Source organism: Aphelocoma coerulescens, chromosome 26, assembly GCF_041296385.1.
Source record: "Aphelocoma coerulescens isolate FSJ_1873_10779 chromosome 26, UR_Acoe_1.0, whole genome shotgun sequence".
Taxonomy (NCBI): domain Eukaryota; kingdom Metazoa; phylum Chordata; class Aves; order Passeriformes; family Corvidae; genus Aphelocoma; species Aphelocoma coerulescens.
The window spans coordinates 7303330-7322317 of NC_091039.1; the positions used below are offsets into that span (position 1 = coordinate 7303330).

The 18988-nt window shown below is 52.3% G+C and overlaps 2 protein-coding genes across 2 annotated transcripts; one reads left to right on the plus strand and one right to left on the minus strand.

Annotated features, from left to right (window-relative positions):
* The first annotated feature begins 251 nt into the window (after positions 1-251).
* On the plus strand, positions 252-4410 carry GUCA1B (guanylate cyclase activator 1B). The gene is made up of 4 exons (XM_068995836.1): positions 252-455; positions 1731-1880; positions 3542-3656; positions 4283-4410. Exons 1-4 carry the CDS (start codon positions 252-254, stop codon positions 4408-4410), a joined length of 597 nt encoding a protein of 198 aa, XP_068851937.1.
* A 6089-nt stretch (positions 4411-10499) lies between these two features.
* On the minus strand, positions 10500-13990 carry GUCA1A (guanylate cyclase activator 1A). Its single transcript, XM_068995838.1, has 4 exons — positions 13793-13990; positions 11648-11797; positions 11010-11100; positions 10500-10660 (listed from the first exon to the last, which is right to left on the minus strand). Exons 1-4 carry the CDS (start codon positions 13988-13990, stop codon positions 10500-10502), a joined length of 600 nt encoding a protein of 199 aa, XP_068851939.1.
* Between the last annotated feature and the right edge of the window lie 4998 nt (positions 13991-18988).

Consider the following 18988-nt stretch of genomic DNA (forward strand, 5'->3'; position numbering starts at 1 on the left):
CTTTAGTTATTTTTATCCGTGCCCAGTGCTCAGTGCTCCGGGGCAGAGGAGCCACTCTCAGATCTCCTGGGGAGCACACGGAGCTGCAGCACCGGGAGCTGGGCAGGGGAGGAGGAACAAGAAACTAAAACACAGAAGAGAGAAGGTGACACAGCATTAACATCAGATAGAGGCACGAGACAGCGAGAAGAAAAAGAACAAAGGACTTTTCTTCTTTTCCTTCTGTTTTTAATCCTGCCTTCTGTGGGGAAATGGGACAGCAGTTCACCAATGCTGAAGAGGATCAAGGAGAGATTGATGTTGCAGAGCTGCAGGAATGGTATAAGAAGTTTGTGGTGGAATGTCCCAGTGGGACCCTCTTCATGCACGAGTTCAAGAGGTTCTTCGGGGTCCAGGATAATCAGGAAGCAGCAGAGTATGTGGAGAACATGTTCAGGGCTTTTGACAAGAATGGGGTAAGTGCTGAGAAGGTTTTACAGGTACTTGTGTAACCATTTCTGTATCTGTCGTCTGCAGTGGGGAGGTGTTTGGGTTGTGCCCACCCTTCATGGGACTGAGGCAGGGGCGAGGGACCCCCGAGGGCAGGAGAAGGAGCACAGGCTGGTCTGGATTATCTCCTCAAATCTCTACCTAAATTAAGGTCAGAATGTCCCCTGAAAGGACTAAGATTGAATTAAAAGGTTGAAACTTAGGCAGTCACACTTTGAGACAGTGTTGTTCTAACACCCTCAAACAGCCAAGGCTCCCACATGGCAGAAACATTTCTCTGTTGAGATGGGGGAAAATTACAGTGCAGGAAAGTCCTACTCTGGCTTGTTCTGTGTTGGAGGAAGTGTCTGCATCCAGTATGAACAGGTGGTTTGTAATAAAATATTGATTTTAGCTTTGCTTTCCAGAAGGAAAGGAATGCTGAACAATTCAGACATTCTGGTCTTGATTCCCTTTGCCGTATTTGTCATGAGACACCTGGGAAAAGTGGGTTTTCTGGTTTAGTCACAGTTCCTGCATACCCTGCGCTGCTGCCACGGGCAGCCTGGGATGCTTTGGGTTCTCAAAGAGTGGAGCTCAGCTGCCTTGGGTGAGCAACGCTTGCCAAATGCTTCAATTATTTTTTTCCTGATGCTCTCGATCACATTCCAAGTGTGGGGATGTTTGTTCCTTGTATCCATACAGGAAAGGGGGACTCAGGTTGTTCATCTCTGATCAACTCATCTCCCTTAAGCTCCCTTTGGAAACAGCAGCAAAATCACATGGAAGTGGCAGCAAAAGTCAGTTTGTGAGAAAGGATTAAAAAAGGCCATGGAAGATGTTGGCAGGTCAGGCTTGTCTCAGAATTCCAAGTTGTAAAAACCCAAATTCCTGCAAAAAATGAAAGGTTCGGGTCCCAAATTCTGTTATGAAAGCTGTGCAGAAAAGGTAGCAGAGCAAACTGTGCATAAAAGATGAAGTCCCATTCCTAATTTATAGGAGCTTCCCTGACAGGACAGAGAATCTGGATTTAAGGGCTGCTGGTGCATGACAGGATGGGGGAGGAGGTGCACAGGGTGTGGCTGTGCCTGCTGCTGGTCCTGAACTGCTCCAAACCTTCTTTACAGTGCCAGCCAAAGACCTGTCCCATGCATTATCCTGTTGGCACTTTTAACCCAGGTTTTCTGGAATCTGTAAAGCAGTTTTCTATCAACTTTCTACCCAGTTAATGTCATCCAGCTGCTGCTTTTCTGTTGCCACAGGATAACACCATTGATTTTCTGGAATACGTAGCTGCCTTGAATCTTGTTTTACGAGGAAAACTGGAACACAAGCTGAGGTGGACGTTCAAAGTGTATGACAAGGATGGGAATGGCTGCATAGATAAACCTGAGCTGCTGGAAATTGTTGAAGTAAGTGGGCATTGCCCAATCACTTTTTTAAGCAATCGCTGCTCTTTGGCAATGTTATGATGTATATGGGGTTTGTGATAATCAGGTTTCAGGGCAGCTGTGGATGGTGATGAAGTGAAAATGCCTGACCTTGGTGAAAGGGTTTGGAGCCTGCTGGGGTGTCTGAGGGCTCTGCTGTACCCACTGTGGGCAGCCTGGCCCTGCTGCTGCCCAGAAATGCACCCTCTGGGTTCTGGAGATCCTGGAGCTCTGCTCTGCCATTCTTTTCAACCTCTCAGCACCAAGGTTCCCTGGGCTGGCCTGGGGAGGAGGGTTTTACCCCATGCCCTTGCTGGGGCTGTGTCCTGGCTGGGTGGTTGGTGAGAATACCCTGAGAGGCACCAATTAGCCCCGAAATTCCTTTGTACCGGTGCCTTTCTGGGTTTCTGCTGTGTCCTGCCCTGGATGTAACCAGTGATGGTGCAGAGGTGTGAGAAGAGGCCTCTCAGTGACTCCATGGTTTGGTTGGCAGGGTGGGAGCTGGTGTCTTCTGCCAAGTGATGGAACAAGGGGAAATCACCTCGAGTTGCACCAGGGGAGGTTTAGATGATTATTAGGAAAAATTTCTTCACTGAAAGTGTTGTCCAGCCATGACACAGGAATCACCATCCCTGCAGGGATGTAAAGGCTGTGTAGATGTGACACTTGGGGACAGGGGTTAGGGGTGGCCTTGGCAGTGCTGGGGGAACAGCTGGATTGGAGGATCCTGAAGGTCTCTTTTCCAACCTGAAGGATGCTGTGGGGCTGAGCAGGCAGCCAGGCACAGGTACCTGTGCTCTTACCTGAGGTGAAATATCTCGGTGGCTGTGCTGCAGCACCACAGGGACGGTTCCCCTGCACAGCAGTGCCTGGCAGGGTGATAACCACTGCTTATCACCCATCTGAGCATCTCGGGGGAGTGCAGTGCCAGGAATTGTCCCTGTGGACAGCAGGGCCTCCGGCTGGGGAGGGTGAGCAGCTGGTCACCTGCAGCAGCTGGTGTGGCAGCAGGGCAGCCTGTCTGGGCCACGACCCATTATAGTTTTGAGGTCAACCAAGAATTGTCCAGAACTGTGAGGCCACTGCTAATCCTCTCTCTGGGAAGACTTTAGACAAAACCCTTCAGCCTAAGCAGTAAAGGTAACGATGGACAGGTGGTGCCACAGGAGTGGACAAAATCTGACCCTTTCCCATGGCAAAGGGGAGCAGAAACTGGGGGTCAAAATCTGTGCTAATACAGGTTTGATCTGCAGCCTGGACACAGCTTCCCCAGAGAGAGGGCTGGGTTAGTCCAGATGTGCCTGGCTTTGGACGTTAGGAAAAAATCACAGTCAAGGCTTATGATTTTTCCCATCTGTGGAACTCTTGCTTTGTTCTCTGCAAAGGAACCCTGAGGTCTGACCAATATGTGTAAGGGAAACAGGAGAGCAGCAGCTGCACAGAGCAAATGAGGTAATTAACGTGCAGTGAGGGTAGGCGTAAGGTCAGGGGTTCTGTTCTAGATCTGAGGCTGTTGAGGGGCAGATCTTTCCAGAAAGGTTAAACCCACAGCCTTTGAAAAAGACCTTCTCAGGTTGGGATGATAATGGAGTTCACTGCTTTTCATTTTCCAGTGCCTTTCCTAATTTGTGAACTCCTTTCAGTCCATCTACAGGCTGAAGAGGGTGTGTTGGTCGGACGTGGAGGACAGGACCCCGCTGCTGACACCAGAGGAGGTGGTGGACAGGATATTTCAGCTGGTGGACGAGAACGGGGATGGTGAGTGATGGCTGGCACAGATTGCATTCCTGCCTGATGAGAGCTCACCTGTGCCGGGCTGGCTGCCTCTGGTCCTGGCTGCCCAGAGATCACTTGGCTCCACTGTGTTACTCACAATGCACACGCTGGGCTTGGTTCTGCTCTGTTCCACAGTCAAAAGTGACTTTGAAGGTGCAGCAGGGTGAAATCTTTTCCACTGTTATTTTAATGTAAAATACCAAGGAGTCACTGCTCCGTCTGGATTTTGATGTCACTCAGATCCCATCCTCTGACAGCCCCCAGCAGCCAGAGGGCAGGTCCCAATCCCAGCACAAAGAGCTGAGTAAAGACGCTGGTTCCAGTCAAACTGGGGCTTGCAGGACCTGACTGGCACCGGTCCTGGAAGTGCCTGGGTGAGCCCCTGCAGCATCTGGAGTCTCCTGTTGGATGGGGCAGGTGGGAATGAGCAGGGTCACAGCCCCTGGTTTGTCTTTAGCTGCCTGGCCTGGCAGAGGTGGGGAAATTAAGGAAGGTCGTGTCTGATTAGCATTTTATCTGACACATGGCTGGAATTGCTTCCTGCCTCCTCCTTGTCTCTTATCTCTGTGTTCTGACTGCCCATCTCGTGTCCCCCTCCTCACCCACAGGGCAGTTGTCTCTTGATGAGTTCATTGATGGAGCCAGGAGGGACAAGTGGGTGATGAAGATGTTGCAAATGGATGTGAACCCTGGGGGATGGATCACTGAGCAGAGGAGGAAGAGTGCTTTGTTCTGAGAAAATTCGGGTTTGGCACAGCTGAAAACCTGATGCTGACTCCCAAGTGTGACCCTTCCTCTAGCCTGGTAGTGACTTTCCTTTTTAATTCGATCTCAGCATGCAGATGAAAACCTGAGTGGTTTAAGGAGCCGTATCTCGATGTAAAACCCAGGTGCCGAGCACCGCTGGTACCCAGGGACTATTTCTGGCCCATGAATAAGTCTTTTTGTGTACACAGCACTGTGTTTGTCAGCTCTGGTTTTTGGTTACACCCCAAGGAACAAACTTTTTGTGGCTTCCTGCAGCAGATCCTGAGCAGAGTTTGGAGCTGGTGACAGATGGGACCGGGAGGTGAGGAAAGGAGCCAGTGGTGCTGTCTCCAGAGCAGACTGGTGCTGGCATCGCTCACTCCTGCAGAGTTACAACATCTCACACCAACACAGCTGCTCTGGCAGGCGTTGGACATTCAGGGTGTCTCGGTGTGTGTTTTGTAGCCTTTACTGCTGCTCATGTCAGATTCCTGAAGACCAACACACAACTACCAAAAATGAGAACTGGATCAGAGCAGTGGCCAGGACAACACTCAGAGCTGAGGGAAACGGCGTGAGGGCTGGGCAGGAGGAGCAGGGACTCCTTCCCCTCCCTCCTGGGGACCAGAGTCTGCTCCTTCTGCCTGCTCGAGGCCTGAGGGGCTGACAGATGCTGATTCCAAACACTGACATTTCACAGCCCCGTTTAGAGGACAGAACGGCACGGGTGTGACTCGGCTCCTTTTGAGCCCCTGGTTCTTAGGGAATCATCGCTCTGGAACAGCTTTTCCTGCTCTGGGAACAGTGGATGAGCTCAAGGAGCTCCAGGATTTTCACTGCAGTGGGAGAAGTTTAGTATGGAAGCAGAGATGAGGGAAGAGCAGAGTTTTGCTTGGCAGTGTCTCTGCAATGAGAGGACTTGTGCTGCTCCGTTGGCAGGACCACAGAATCATAAATCATGGATGGTTTGGGTTGGAAGGAACCTTAAAACTCCTCCAGTTCCAACCCCCCTGCAATGAGCAGGGATGCCACATCAGGTTGCTCCAAGCCCTGTCCAAACCGGCCTTGAAAAGAATGGAAAAAGTGACAAAAAATCCAGTACAGTGGTTTTACACTGGACTTAATTTAGCCCCTGACCACAGATATAAAATTTACACAGGTTGCAGGCTGAGCTCTGCTGTCCTGACCCGTGTTTCTACATAGATGTGTGTGGAAAATGAATTTGGGTTGAATCAATATTTTGGTTCAACTTTAATGGATGTATTGGTTCATTTACAAGAAAAAAACTCCCCAGGAAAATAACATGAGTTTGTCTCTTTCATTTTAATTTTCCCATGGGATCAGTGGGCCAGGTCATACCAATGAAAAGATTTACAGCCCCTTTTTTGTGGCCTTTAATTAGGACTGTGAGAACTCTCATTACCTGATTAGTTTGCTGGTTTGTGGTCTTGTCAGTTTACCCAGAGTTTAAATTCCATGAGGAAGTGTTCAGGAGAAGACAAAATCAATGCTAGAGTTCAGATCGTGCACATTTCCACTTTGAAATAGCCTTTCTGTGAGTTCTCTGTAAATACAGACCAGTTGGTGGTGTGCTGACTTATCAGAGCTGATTAGACTCCTGCTTTATGCTGCTCTGAGGCAGTTGGTCAAAGCTCTCTCTAGTCAATAGTTTATCAGCCAAAGATCTGAAAGAAAAATCTGACTTGAGAGCCTGGATGAAAACATTCACTTTTATTGATTTTCCAGCTTGTGAAAAAAATGTTTTCATTGGAGGATACAAATCTCGAATTCCTTACATTTCAGCATCTCAACCAAGGTAACACGCTCTGCTTCTTGCACAGTTTTAGAGAGGCTCTTTAGTTCCTGGAGTTGCATTTTGCTGGTTCACTGAAATGCTCCAAATTCTCCAATTCTGCTCGCCCGGTCAGCCCAGGCTCTGCAGGGGCTGTCTGGGGCCCCCCAGGCCAGCAGCCCTCCCCTGGTGAGCACTTGTACAGATGCTGGTAGAAGTTTTGTAAAACAGGAATTGAATAAAGAAATATTTATTAAAAACCTTTGTTTTGTAGTACTTATTTGTTAATTAGGTGAAGATCTGTGCAAGCACCTGAGTATCTGACTGAAACTGTAGCCTGTGAGTCTGATATATTGATTTTAGGGGAGGAGCTGCTGGAACAGCTGGGTAAGACAGAGATAAGGCAGAGATAAGGCAGAGATAAGGCAGAGATGACGATGCTGTTGCAGAGGCAGAGTAGGGAAGGAGCCTCTTCTGTTTAACTTCCTGTGATGACAGCAGGAACCATGAGAGTATCATTTAAAAAATAATGTTTCTCAATGGAACTTGAAATAGGTGCTTAAATGAAGTGAGCTGACTGCTGCAATCAGACGCTCCTCTTTTAACCCTTCCAGGACTGAAACAGGACCCTTGAGGGCTCAGGAGCTGGATGGTTCCATGTCCTGTGGCCTGGGCAGATGTGGGATGGAGGTGCAGGGGATGTGTTTGTGTCAGAGCTGGCATAACCCAATGGAAAATTGTTCCTCTTATCAATTGTAATCTTTTGTCAAGAAATCAAAGGTGCTTTGGCCTTAGTGCTATTTTTAAATCCCTGGGTATAAACACCCTGAGTCCTCCCAAACTCCATTCAACATTCACATCAAGCACTGATGTCAGGCATTTTGCATAATCGGTTTTCCAGACTTAGGCCCAGCTTGAATTGGATTTGACTGATTGGATTTCTTTCTGCTCTAAATTGGGAAACAGGATGGCTTGGAAAAGGCAAATGCCATATGATTTTTCCAGGCTACCATCTGCTCCCGGGTTTGATGTCCCTGCAGCTGGGCAGGACTGAAGGTGGAAGGATCAGGTTGGAAAGCTGGAGCTGAGGCTGTTGTTGAAGGGAAGAGGGAGCAGGAGCCAAGGAGGCATCACATCCTAAAACCCTCTGGGAGATGCATCCCTGGAGAAGGCGCTGAGAGCAGCAGCAGCAATGAAAGGCTGAGGAGGAGGAGGGAGGATCCTCGCACCCAGCTCTGCGCTCGGCCGTGCTCCGTGCGCAGCCCAGCTTTGGGCAGGGGCGGCTCCCCCGGGGCTCGGGGCTGCCCGGGGCAGGGTTTGTGTCCAGGTCACTCCCGAAGCACCCGTGGCCAAGTTCCCTTTGAAAATCTCCTGTGAGAAGCCGGAGTGACCTCCTCAGCCCCGTGCTGGTCACTGCAGGGACTGGCTGTGGTCTCAGTGGTTTTCTTGCAGTGCCTGTGCTCAGCTGTGCCACGGCAAAATTCCTTTTCTTCCTTTCCTCCCTTTCCTTCTTTTCCTCCCTTTCCTTCTTTATTTTTCTTCCTTTCTTTCCTTCCTGCCTTCGTGCCTGCCTTTCCTTCCTTTCTTTCCTTTTCTTTCTTTCTTTACTGTCCTTCCTTTTCCTTTCCTTACTATTCTTCCTTCTCCTTCCCTTTCTCTTCTTTCTCTTCTTTCTTTTCTTCAAAGTTAAGTGCACCTCAGAAGTTTTGAAAGTGTCTCAAGGGCATCACCCTTAAAGATCCTGCATTTAGGGGATATTCTGGGATCTGAGGAGTGCTGCGGGAGCCCCGGGGCTGCGGCAGAGCAGCCAAAACCTGCGGAAAAAGGGCTTGGGAAGCGTCTGGCCGAGAATCGGGTTTGTGGCACTTCTCTGCCTCTCGGCACCCCCGGGGATGCACTCGGGGATGTTTTTGCCGCCGCCTGTGTGGGATCCCCTCGGGTTTGGGGTCCGTGGGGCCGAGCCCGGCGCGTTCCCGCTGTTCCCGGCGGGGCCGGCAGAGGGCGCTGCGGGACGGGCGGACACGGCGGGAGCGCGGGGGGACAAAAGGGGTCCCAAAAACCGGGATGGGACGGGATGGGATGGGAATGGGGAAGGGGATGGGATGGGGATGGGACAGGGATGGGACAGGGATGGGACGGGGATGGGGAAGGGGATGGGACAGGGATGGGACGGGGATGGGACGGGGATGGGGACAGGGATAGGACGGGGATGGGGACAGGGATGGGACAGGAAGCGGGGATTGGGATGGGATATCAGCAAGAATCACCCATCAGGGGATCAGGCTGAGGGCAGCTCCCAAAAATTCCCCCCATGCTCAGCAGAGCCCGTGCTGCCTCCCAGCTCCGAGGAGTTGGCACAGGGGTGAGCAGCGTGCCCAGGGCACCTCAGCAGCCATCAGGATTCTGAAATAAATTAATTATGCATGAGTTAAGGCCGAGACACTCATCGTATTAGTTTTTAATTATTTCATATTTGCTCTCTTAGAGGCTGAAATAACATCCTTTGGAGAGAGACGCTGAGGTTTGAAAGGTGCTTTTCGCCTGAGGGCAGTTCTGAGACAGCCCTTTTAGAACAACTTTGGCTTTATAAATAGAAATCTGGCTGGTCAGAGCTGCTTCTTGCTGCTCCCGGGGTGCAGAGGAGAGGCGTCTCTGCCCAGGGAGGCTGCTCAGAAAGCCCACACTGAGCTCAGCTCCCTCCTCGTGCTGGTGCAAAGCCAAAGGACTCTGAGTTTTGTGCTGGTCATTTCTGGGGGAGTTGGTTTTGCTGCAAGAAGGAGAGTTACACTCTGAGTAAGCAGCTCAGCCCACCTCTAATGAGGGGTTGCAGTTGCTCCCTCTTGCACTGCCGTGAGTGGACGAGTTGGCCCATCCAGGGCTCCTATCCAGGGTGGTTTGTGAGCCTGAGAACAACCCCAGAGCAGCTGTTTCTGTACTTGTGTGAGCCACTTAATCTGTCCTGCTGGAAAGAGAAGGATTGATTGGAAGAGAGAAGAAGCACGACCTGAAATAATATTGTAAAACACCTTTATTGGTTCACTGTAGGACTGGAAGTACAAAAGCTTCCAGGTAAAACTCTGTCAAATGAAAAAGATGCACAGGAAAAATGGTCAGAAAGCTGCTTGTGAATTGCAAACACCCAGTGCTAAATAACAAAACTCTCAGCTGGGCAAGAAATCCTTCCTGGTGTCCTGTGTTGCCTCACCACGCCTGGGACTGCTCCGGTCGGTGAGGAACCTCCTCCCAGCTCAGCTCGGGGATGGTTTGGGGCGAGGCTGCGCTCCCGCAGCCGCCCTTGTGCGTGTCGGGGTCCTGGGCAGCCCCGGCTCGGGGCACGAGGCCGCTGTGCCCAGGGGCTCCAGGGAGGAGCTGGGTCTGGGCTCTGTGGGGGCTGGCCGTGATCCCACCCTGGAGGTGCTGGGCCCCAGGGCCTGCTCAGGAGTCCTCAGCTACTGTGGGCGCTCAGAGCTGAGCCTCACCCCTCTCTAGCAGCTCCCCCCTTCAAAGCCCACACAGACACGGGAGCCAAAACCTCCTGGAGCTCCTTATCCGGGTGGTGAAATGTGCGGGAATAGTCCTACAGCGCTCCTCCCTCTCGGGTTACTGCACTGCTGATTCTGCTTATCTGGGAGCGCTTCCTTCCTTCCTTCCAGATGCTTCAGGGAGACACATTCCCGTACACTTCAGGGGGTTCTTTAAAAAAGGCACCATTCAATGTTTTTAATGCTTTTGAACAGAGAAAAGCCACTGCATTCACCCCTCCCCTTTTTCTAGCTCATAAATGTTTTAACTCACATTATCACTAATCACTGCTGACCAAATATTAACAAGTGAAGGAAGGAGTGACCAAAACCAGTGACTGCTTCCTCTGGAAATAGAATGGAAGGAGAAGGTTTAGATCTGCATTTCCAGGACGCCTCTCACTGGGGCCAAGTCCTGGGCAGCCCAGGGGTTGGACCCCCCCGAGGAGCTGTTGGCCATGGCCTCAGTGGGAATTTTGGGGTGCTCTCGGTGCATTCTTGACCTGCACAGCCTCGTGCTGCTGCCCTGCCTGGGGGGCCCCAGCTGTGCCCCCTCTGAGCTCAGCAGCAGCATCCAGAGGCCCCAAGGCCATCCCAGATCCGTGTGAGACGAGCCCAGCTCTGCACCCCGTCCTTGCAGAGACCTCTCCTCTCGCTGCCCAGGCAGATCCTGCTCCCAGTGTCTGTCAGTGGGAGCTCCCAGCTCCACAGCCCGATCCGAGGTGACAGTGCCAGGGGGGAGGCAAAGGGAAAGCATCCCAGGAGCTACTGGGCAGCCTGGGCGTCCTGCTCCCCCTCGTGCGGGTTCTTGCCGTCGTTCTGGATCATCCGCACGATGTGTGTCAGGTCCAGGCTGCGCGTGAGGATGTCCAGGAGCATCTCATCCTTCTGCACGCCCTCCATGAACTCCTCCAGGGACAGCTCACCTGCAGAGCACGGTCACAACAGCTCTGTCAAACCCCGCAGCCTCGCTCCTCCCCGCACCGCCCTCGCAGCTGCCCCCAGGACGGGTGCAGACCCTGAAATTGGGGTCTCAGCGCTGTGTATTGTACCCCAAAGGCCACCACAGATCCCCACCCAGGAGGGGCAGTGGGCAGTGTCCCCTCGGGCAGCCCAGAGGGGACGGGGAGCTCAACCTTCACAGGGAGCCCCCCTCTGCCAGCTCTCCCTGTCCTGGTGTTTTGGGACATCCAGCAGCAGGAATTGTTCTGGCAGTCTGGAGTGCAGGTAAGGGGGAAGGCAGGAGCAGTGGCACTGCCCAGGGAAGGTCCTCACCATCTCCATTTATGTCGATTTTGTTAAACACCATGTCTGTGAACTCCTCCGCCGTCATCGTCTCGTTGCAGCGGTTGATGGATCGAATGGCCTGGAGGGAGCGAGGGGCACAGGGAGTTACTGAGTGCTCTGCAGGTTTGTGTGTCCATCAGAACAAGTGGCCAAATGACCACACATGAAAGGCCAAACTCTTTTTCAGGGCTAAAACTTGTTTTCAGGCAGTTAGGCTTTGAAAGGAGTAAGTCCTGTCTAAAAAACTGGAGATTAAAATCACCTAAAAAGGAGATCAATGCTTTACAAGATTTAGTGGGCATGCTAGCATAAGCCAGGAGCCGGTCACCTCTGAAAACTCTTAGATTAAATTCAAGAGCTTATCTCAGCCCCAGTTTCAGTGAACAGCATTACGCAGCCTGCCAGGAGAGGACGAGGGGCTGCTGGGTGTCCGAGGGGGCGTGGGAGGCAGGTCCGGCCGAGGAGGCGCCCGCTGGGAGCGCTGGCAGAGGACAGGCAGCAGGTTCGGGCAGTGTCTGCTAATCCACCATGGAATTCACTGGGTTGGAAGCTCCTGTCACAGCCTCCCTGTCTCCCTGCACCCAGTGCCCATCTGTGGCAGGAATGGAAAAGCTGAGCCCACTCACTTTGATGATGTTCAGCAGCTCAGCCCGGTCGATGCAGCCATTCCCGTCCACGTCGTAGAGCTTGAAATACCACCTCAGCTTCTGATCCACCTTCCCCTTCAGCACCAGGCTCAGAGCTGCCACATATTCCATAAAATCTATGTAGCCATCCTAAAAGCAGAAGTTTAGAAGCTGAGGTGAGATTAAAAGCAGAGAGTCAGGCAGTAAGTGATTTTCCTGGTCACTTTCGCAAGTCCCCTCTGGAGCTGCTCCCTCCACCCTGAGACCAGGGGCTTGTGGAGCACAATGGTTAAAGCCAAGGTTCCACCTAATCTGCACAGAGATGTCGTAGAATCATAGAATTATAGAATCATTAAGGCTGGGAAAGGCCTCCAAGATCATCAGGTCCACCTTGGACCGTTACAGGGTGGGAAGGCACAGACTGGGTGGGTGGACCTGGCTTGGAGACTGAGAGCTGGGCTGTGCTCAGGGAATTAACACATGCCAGGCATTAATTACCAGCCCAAAGCAGTGGTAATTCAGAGGTCAGAGAGGTTTATGTAGATGAACCCTGATACATTACCCAACCTCATCCTGCCTGCACACACCTACAGCTCCTTGCTCCTGCAAGGGGGTCTCATTTCCAGGAGAGGAGTAAAATCAGGAGTCACCCCAGCACGCTGCTGACATCTCGGGCTGGGAAGGTGTTTCTCTGTCCTTGTGCCATTTCTGTACCTGCTCCACATTTGGTCACGTCCAAAGCACAAACACTTTTATCTTTGACTTTCCTGCTGGGTGGTTGCCCACCCAGCTCACACCACGGTGTTTGAGACGTCCAGCTGGACCCAGGGTGGTGGCACCACTGCAAAGCTGCTGGGATGAGCTCACAGGCCACCAAACTTCCCCCAGACACTGCCCATGATGCTCACAGCTTCCAGAAGGTTGCTGAAATGCCTCCTGCCCACCACAGAGTGTTCCATGGAACTTTGAAGGGAAATGATTCTTGCTGTGGCTTGTGGCACTTCCCTGGAAGTGGTCAAAAGCTGTGTGGATGTGGCACTGGGGACACGGCTCAGTGGTGAACCTGGCAGAGTTGGCTTAGCAGCTGCATTCAATGATCTTAGAGGCCCTTTCCAGCCTTAATGATTCCGTGATTCCCGCTACAAACCAGGGGCAGAGCATAAGCCAGGATTTTGTCAGTGAACAAAGCCACGGCCCTGCGGGGCCAGGGCCGGTTCCAGAGGAGATCATCTGCTTTATCCCGCTGCTGCCAGAGCCAGATTAGGTATAAATAGCTACTAAGCCCCTTTCCCAGCAGGATTTCCTGTGCATCAATTCCCTTTTCAGGAGTGCATTCAAACACAGGGCAGTGAGCAAAGTAAAGGCCAAGGCACAAACCAAACACCTGAAGGATTTAGGGCCTGATTTGCATTTTTGTCAATGGGATTAATACCACTAAGCCCTTTGGGTTGCCATAAAATAAATTCCTCATCTCTCAGGAGGTGCAATTTCACATCATTTACAAGTAGAGGAGGATACTGTTTCCTGTTGGAGACACAGCATCCATCTGCTTCCCTGGCACAGCTCCCGAGCCGGGGGAGCAGCATTCCCAAATACCTGCTCCAGGACTGCCCCATCCCAGGGGTCCAGCACAAAGCCTCTCCACAGGGAGCCCGAGCTCCTTATCCCATGGCAGGGAGCACATGGAATAAAATCAATCCCACTGCAATCCATTTACAGTTTCAAACAACGCAAACAGCCCCGATCTGTTCTGCGGACGGTGGCTCGTGCTGTCCCTGCTTGAATGCAGCCCTTGTCCTCACACCACTGAGTCCTTACTGTCACAACATCCAATGTTTAAGGATTAAAGGGCACTTCATTTTAAAGGGATCAAAGACTGCCAGATAAAACCCCACTGTTTTAAAAGGAAAATATCAGTTCTGGGAGGTGTCTCTGTGTTCTCGCAGAGCAGGCAGTGGGTGAAGAGTTTTTGCTGGCATTTTTCACGTTCCAGAACTGATTCTACAATTTATGAGGCCACAGTAAATCAGGCTGTACATACTCAGAACCGTTTCTCTCTCACACCCACCCAGCCCCAGCACACGGGATCCCAGGGCGCAGACACGGCCGATCCCTGCGCAGCCGAGTGGGAAGGACAATATTTACCTTATTAAAGTCAAATGTCTCAAACATTTGCTCAACGTATTTGTTCGCTGCCGGACTCAGGTTTTTCAAGCCAAAAAACTGTTTGAACTCATAGAGGGTGAGCTGGCCAGAAGGACACTCCGTCATGAACTTCTTGTACCACTGGTGGCATTCGGTGGTGCTCAGCTCCTCCACGGTTTTCCCGTCCATGTTCCCCATCTCCACACCAAGTGCTGGTCCCTTTGCAGCTGAAAATGGAGGGTTTGTGAAATTTAGGAAAAAATTTTCACAATTCTGCTTCTTGCCTTCAAAGTCCAGACGTCCCCAGCACTGCAGGGGTCAGAGCATCAGGAAAGCCCGAAGTGCCTGGTGCTGTACAGATTCCGTGGTGGTGATGGACACAGGAGACTCGTCTTCCTGGGAAAACCCAAAAGCACAGAACTCTCTTTGGACGGGAAGGTGACATTTAAGTACCCAGCAAATCCCTCCCCAGCCAATGAGGCTCAGGGGGGTGGTGGGCTCCTGCCGGGCATTAAGAGGTCAGGGTTAAAATAGAAAAGAGGTAAAATGGGGAAGTCTTTCAGATTACAGGCCCAGCAGAAGATTAGGAGGGTGGAATTTTCTCTGTGATGAGCTAATCTCTTAATCCACTTCATTTATCAGTTTGGGGGGGCTGGTGTCACATGAGCAACAACTTTTGCACCAGCACCAGAGTAAGAAGAAAGAGAGAAAACCACACTGGATCCTCTGTGCTGTTACTGCTTTTTGCTTTCGCTTCACCTCACTCTGCCAGAGGATTCCAGAGGGGCTCTAGAGCCTGGAATTCAGGGAGGGGGAAGTGCCACTTCAGTCCTGGAAGGGCTGACCAGGAGGGTGAATTTGGGGTGAGGAGTCAAATATAGAAACATAATTGCCTTGAATGGTAAAGGTTTAAGTGCTTTAATTGCAGACAGCAGGGATGGGAAGGGCCCTCTCCCCCCAGCTGCAGGGTCCCGTGTCCAGTCTTGGTCCTGATAATTGAGTGGTTTTTCCTCAAAATTGTCCCACACTCTGCTCATCCCAGGAGTGTGTCCTGGCTGCTGTGTTACAAACTCAGCTCACACCAGTGGAGTTAAATGCAGATTCAATTTTCACTGACGATGGGTTACCATGAAAAATTCTCCATGTAAATACAGCCAAATCCAATGCTGTTTTCACTTTGACACTTTCTGAGAAGGACTCAGGAATAAAATATCCCCAGAAAGCATCATGGGCCAGGTCCTTGGCTAGAAATTAATGGATGTGACTCCTGGGTTTCTCCCACAGAGTTTATCCATAGCACACAGTTTATACCTGACAACTGTAGTTACCTAACAAGTAAAAGAGCCCAGTGTTGCTTCTGCACCAAAGTAAATTAGGAATAACTCTACTAAAAAAAGCAGCATTACACAATCGTAAAACACCTATGGAAAAGGAATTAAGCTGAGGAACACTAATTGGATGTGCTAATTCTGTGCTTGCCGCCAGGCCCCTGTTGTGCAAGGTGAACCTTCAATGATGCCCTGAGCTCCAGCCCAGCCTGTGCCGAGGCAAGAGGAGCTGGGCTGGGTGGCCACTCACTCAGTGCCCTGTGTTGTGACACCAGTGCAGCGGGCAATAAATGGCAGGACAAGTTGGACAAGGTTTTTAGAGCAAAATCCACACTGCATATTTTTCTGGGGAGCAGTGGCACAGCGTCCCCACCCATCCCTCGGCCCAGTGCTCGCTGCTGGCCGTAGCTCACACACTGCTGGCACGTTGAAGTCATGCCAGCTGCTGTTTCAGTGCTTTATTGCCTGGGCTGTGCTGCTCTCAGCTATGGTTTTCTGCCATGCATGGATCTCCACTTCATGATGTTGGCGTTCTCCACGTCGATCTTCCTCCGGCAGTGGTCGGTGCCCTCCTGGAAGCGGGCCCCGCAGAAGGGCTTCTGCATGGTGCAGAAGGGGGCCAGGGAGTTGGAGCACTCTGGGTGGTAGAAGACGAAGTTGAAGGAGCTGAGGGGATGGCCCCTGGTGTGGGCAACAAACGGGACAAGGCGAGAGCCCAGAGGAGGAGCTGGAGGCGGTCGGTTCCTCGGCATGGGAGGTGTGTTGGTGACCTCTGGCATTGCTTTGGCCTTCTCCATTCCCTTGGGTCTTGTGTGGTCTTTGCCAGGGGCTTCTGGTGTTTTAGCCACCTGTGGAGCAAAAGATCCAGAAAAATGTGTGGCAATTGCCCCCACCCTTCACCATCCCCACCAGGAGAGCCTGGGAAGCTCCTGCAAGGGCAGTGGGGGCAGTGTAAGTGCTGAGGTGTCAGCAGGTTACACATCCTAAGCCAAAAATCTGAGGTGGTGCTGCTTAAAGAGAAAGGGAGTTTAAACTCAAATGATGTTCTGGAAATATGGAAGTGACTTTAAACAAATGCTGAGAAATACAAATGATGAGGCACAAAGGACTTGCTTGTCTCTTGACTCTTAGTTACAACAGTGATAAATGCCAGCAGCACACGCTCCTGGTAAAGCTGTCACCAAAGCACAGCCATGGCAAACCTGCCTTGAAAATGCTTCAACACAATCTGACGCCAGAGGACGTAGCAGTGGTGGCAGAGCCTGACACTGTTCTTTGGAGCATCAGCTCAGCAGCTCTGGGTGCTTCTGCAGGGACCCCATGCCACCCTCCTCCCAGAGCCTCCTCCTGCTCTGGGAATTGCTCTCAGTGGATCTCCAAGCGGATTTTCCCCCCAGAAATGTGATGGTCCCGCACAGGGCACAAGGACCAGGGAAAGAGCCCGTTTGGCCTGAGCATTTGCAAGAACCCTTTGCAGAGGAGGGGGGTGGACATGAGCCCCAGGACACACGTGGGGTCACCTGTGACCCATGGCTGCTGCTGGGCTGTGCTTGATGGCAGAGATGTTTCTGCTGCTGTTACCTAAGCATGACTCAGGTATCTTGTTTTCACTGACGACACCTCTGTGCGAATGGAAACTGGCTCTTCCCTCAGCAATAAGCAGCTCTACTCCTGCCTGTCCTAAATAAACACTTTGCTGTTTGCTTATTTTTAACCTTGTAAAGAGGTTTCCTGCTTTCCGTGACGTACTTGGTGCTATTTCTGCTCCCTGACTCCTAAACCTATTAGGAGGGGAATGCCCACAAATTGTTTAGAAATCTCCTTAAAGCCTCCGAGGGGAATCACCAGATCCTTACAGGTTCACCATCTCTTTTTGTCACTCATTTCCCCAGGGACAGCCTGGAAGGCGGGACCTCAGCACCCAGGGGCTATTTCAGCAGTTGCTGCTCCAAGGAAACCTCAGTCCATTTTTCCCCAGGGGTAATTAATGGGATTTTGACTCCTGAAAAGCAGATTTTATACCACCACTGCCATTTCAGTGAGGTTTGTGCACCCCTGCTCTGGACTTAGACTGTTCAGAAACTGCTGTTTTCACACACGTGTGCGCTGGTAGCTCCCGGCCATTCTCACTTTGGAAGAGACAAGTACACACACGACTGTGCTGCTGCCTCTGCACCCACCCAGCAGGAGCACTAAAGTCATTAATCCCCTGTATTTGGGGCGTGGAGGGGAGGCTGGAGCTGCCTTGGCAACCCAATTGCTAAGTCATGTAGATGCCTTCAAGGTGAGCAAGCCTCGCTGGGCGCTGGAGCCCCGACAGTCATTCCAGTGACAGGCAGAGACCGAGCCAGGGCGTGCTGAGCTTTGGGCTCTGCTCCTGCCATGGGGCTCGGCTGCCCCCGGTTCCTGCTTGTCCTCTGGGGCACCTGAAGGTTTGCAGGAACATCCTCCCTGCCCGGGTGAATGCGCCTGCTTGCGTGATCCCTGCCATGGAGGGAAGCACCAGCTTAAGGTCCCGGTGCTATTTATGGCACTGCCAGCGCTCCGTGCCTGAATGAAGAGTCCCACGTAATCCTATTGCACCCATTCCTATGCAGACAGATCCCTAATCCCTCCCAAACTGTCTGGTGTCTGTCAGAGCAAATCCCACAGGTGGGTCAGAGGGAAAGGCTGGTTCAGTGATCAGGGAAGCAGGAAGGGCTCAGTGGTGCTCCCCGGACAGGACTTCCCTGGGCAGCTGCTGGAGCCCATCCTGTCCCTGCTCAGGGACTGTCCCCACGCCGGCAGCTCCTCGCCTGTCCCCCTGGAGCCATCCCAGGAGCCATCCCAGGACTACCACGTGTGGTTTGCTCTGAGCTCTCGGCACCACGGGGGCAAAGCCGGCTGACGGCAGCAGCGGGATTTGCGCAGCAGGGATGGGATGAAGCATCACACTGACATCACTGGGACCTTGTCGTGCTGGTCACCCTCAGGGCAAGGATCTTCAGCCCACAGGAAGGGGACATGGTGAGACGTGTCCCTCCTGCCAAGCTGTGAGCCTGGGACACCCACCTGTGAGGTTTTCTCGGTGATGGAGGCCCTGGAGTGTGGGTCTGTCGGGGGTGAAGCAGGAGGCGGCCCTGCCAGCGTGGGCAGGGCTGGTTGTCAGGGCCGTGGGGGTCATTGTGAGCACAGGGGCCGTTGTGACCGTGGCAGTGGCACAGGGTGCTGGATGTCACAGGGGTGGCTGGGCTGAGGGGGCAGAGGGTGCAGAGGAGTGCAGGGGCTCAGCCATGGGGACCAGGATTTACCCTCCCCTGGGACCCACCACTGCTGCCTGGAGCACAGCCGGGCTCTGCAGGACGCTCTGCTGGCCCTGCCACCCCCAGCTGCCCCTGTAGTCATTGGCACGAGCTGGTTCTCTGTCCATGGGAGCCGTTTGCTGCTCTGCAGCCACACCTGAGGGTTTCTCTTCCCTCCTCCAGGTCCAGCCAGAGCTGCCCTCACTGTGCAAGCCCTTCTCACACCCGCGAGTGCAGCAGGAACGATCCACAGCTGGAGGTGCAGCTCCTCACCCTGATGCAAAAGCAGATTGTTCTGGGGTGTTTACCCCTGTTGGGATCAAAGGCAGCCTCACACTGCCGAGTGTTACATCACAGCAGTGCTCACATGGCAATTTCTATGCCATAAAATCTGCTGGAGATCTTCCAAGCGCTTTCCTGAGCTTTGTGCCCAGCCCAGCCCACCAGTCCCTTTAGCTGTGTGGCCTCAGTCACTCAGGACTGACAGTTGTCCTTCCTTAAAAATACAGCCAAGCTAGCAAACCTGGCAACTTTCCTGTTTCTCTGGAGTTTGCACTTCACAGAAGTCGCTGTGCCCAGCAGCACAC

Coding starts and splice junctions, on each gene's coding strand:
- GUCA1B (XM_068995836.1), top strand. CDS start 252: ATGGGACAGCAGTTCACCAATGCTGAAGAGGATCAAGGAGAGATTGAT. Junction 1,881..3,541: donor AGCTGCTGGAAATTGTTGAA/GTAAGTGGGCAT, acceptor AACTCCTTTCAG/TCCATCTACAGGCTGAAGAG. Junction 3,657..4,282: donor GGTGGACGAGAACGGGGATG/GTGAGTGATGGC, acceptor CCTCACCCACAG/GGCAGTTGTCTCTTGATGAG.
- GUCA1A (XM_068995838.1), bottom strand. CDS start 13,990: ATGGGGAACATGGACGGGAAAACCGTGGAGGAGCTGAGCACCACCGAA. Junction 11,798..13,792: donor AGACATTTGACTTTAATAAG/GTAAATATTGTC, acceptor TTCTGCTTTTAG/GATGGCTACATAGATTTTAT. Junction 11,101..11,647: donor AGCTGCTGAACATCATCAAA/GTGAGTGGGCTC, acceptor CGCTCCCTCCAG/GCCATTCGATCCATCAACCG.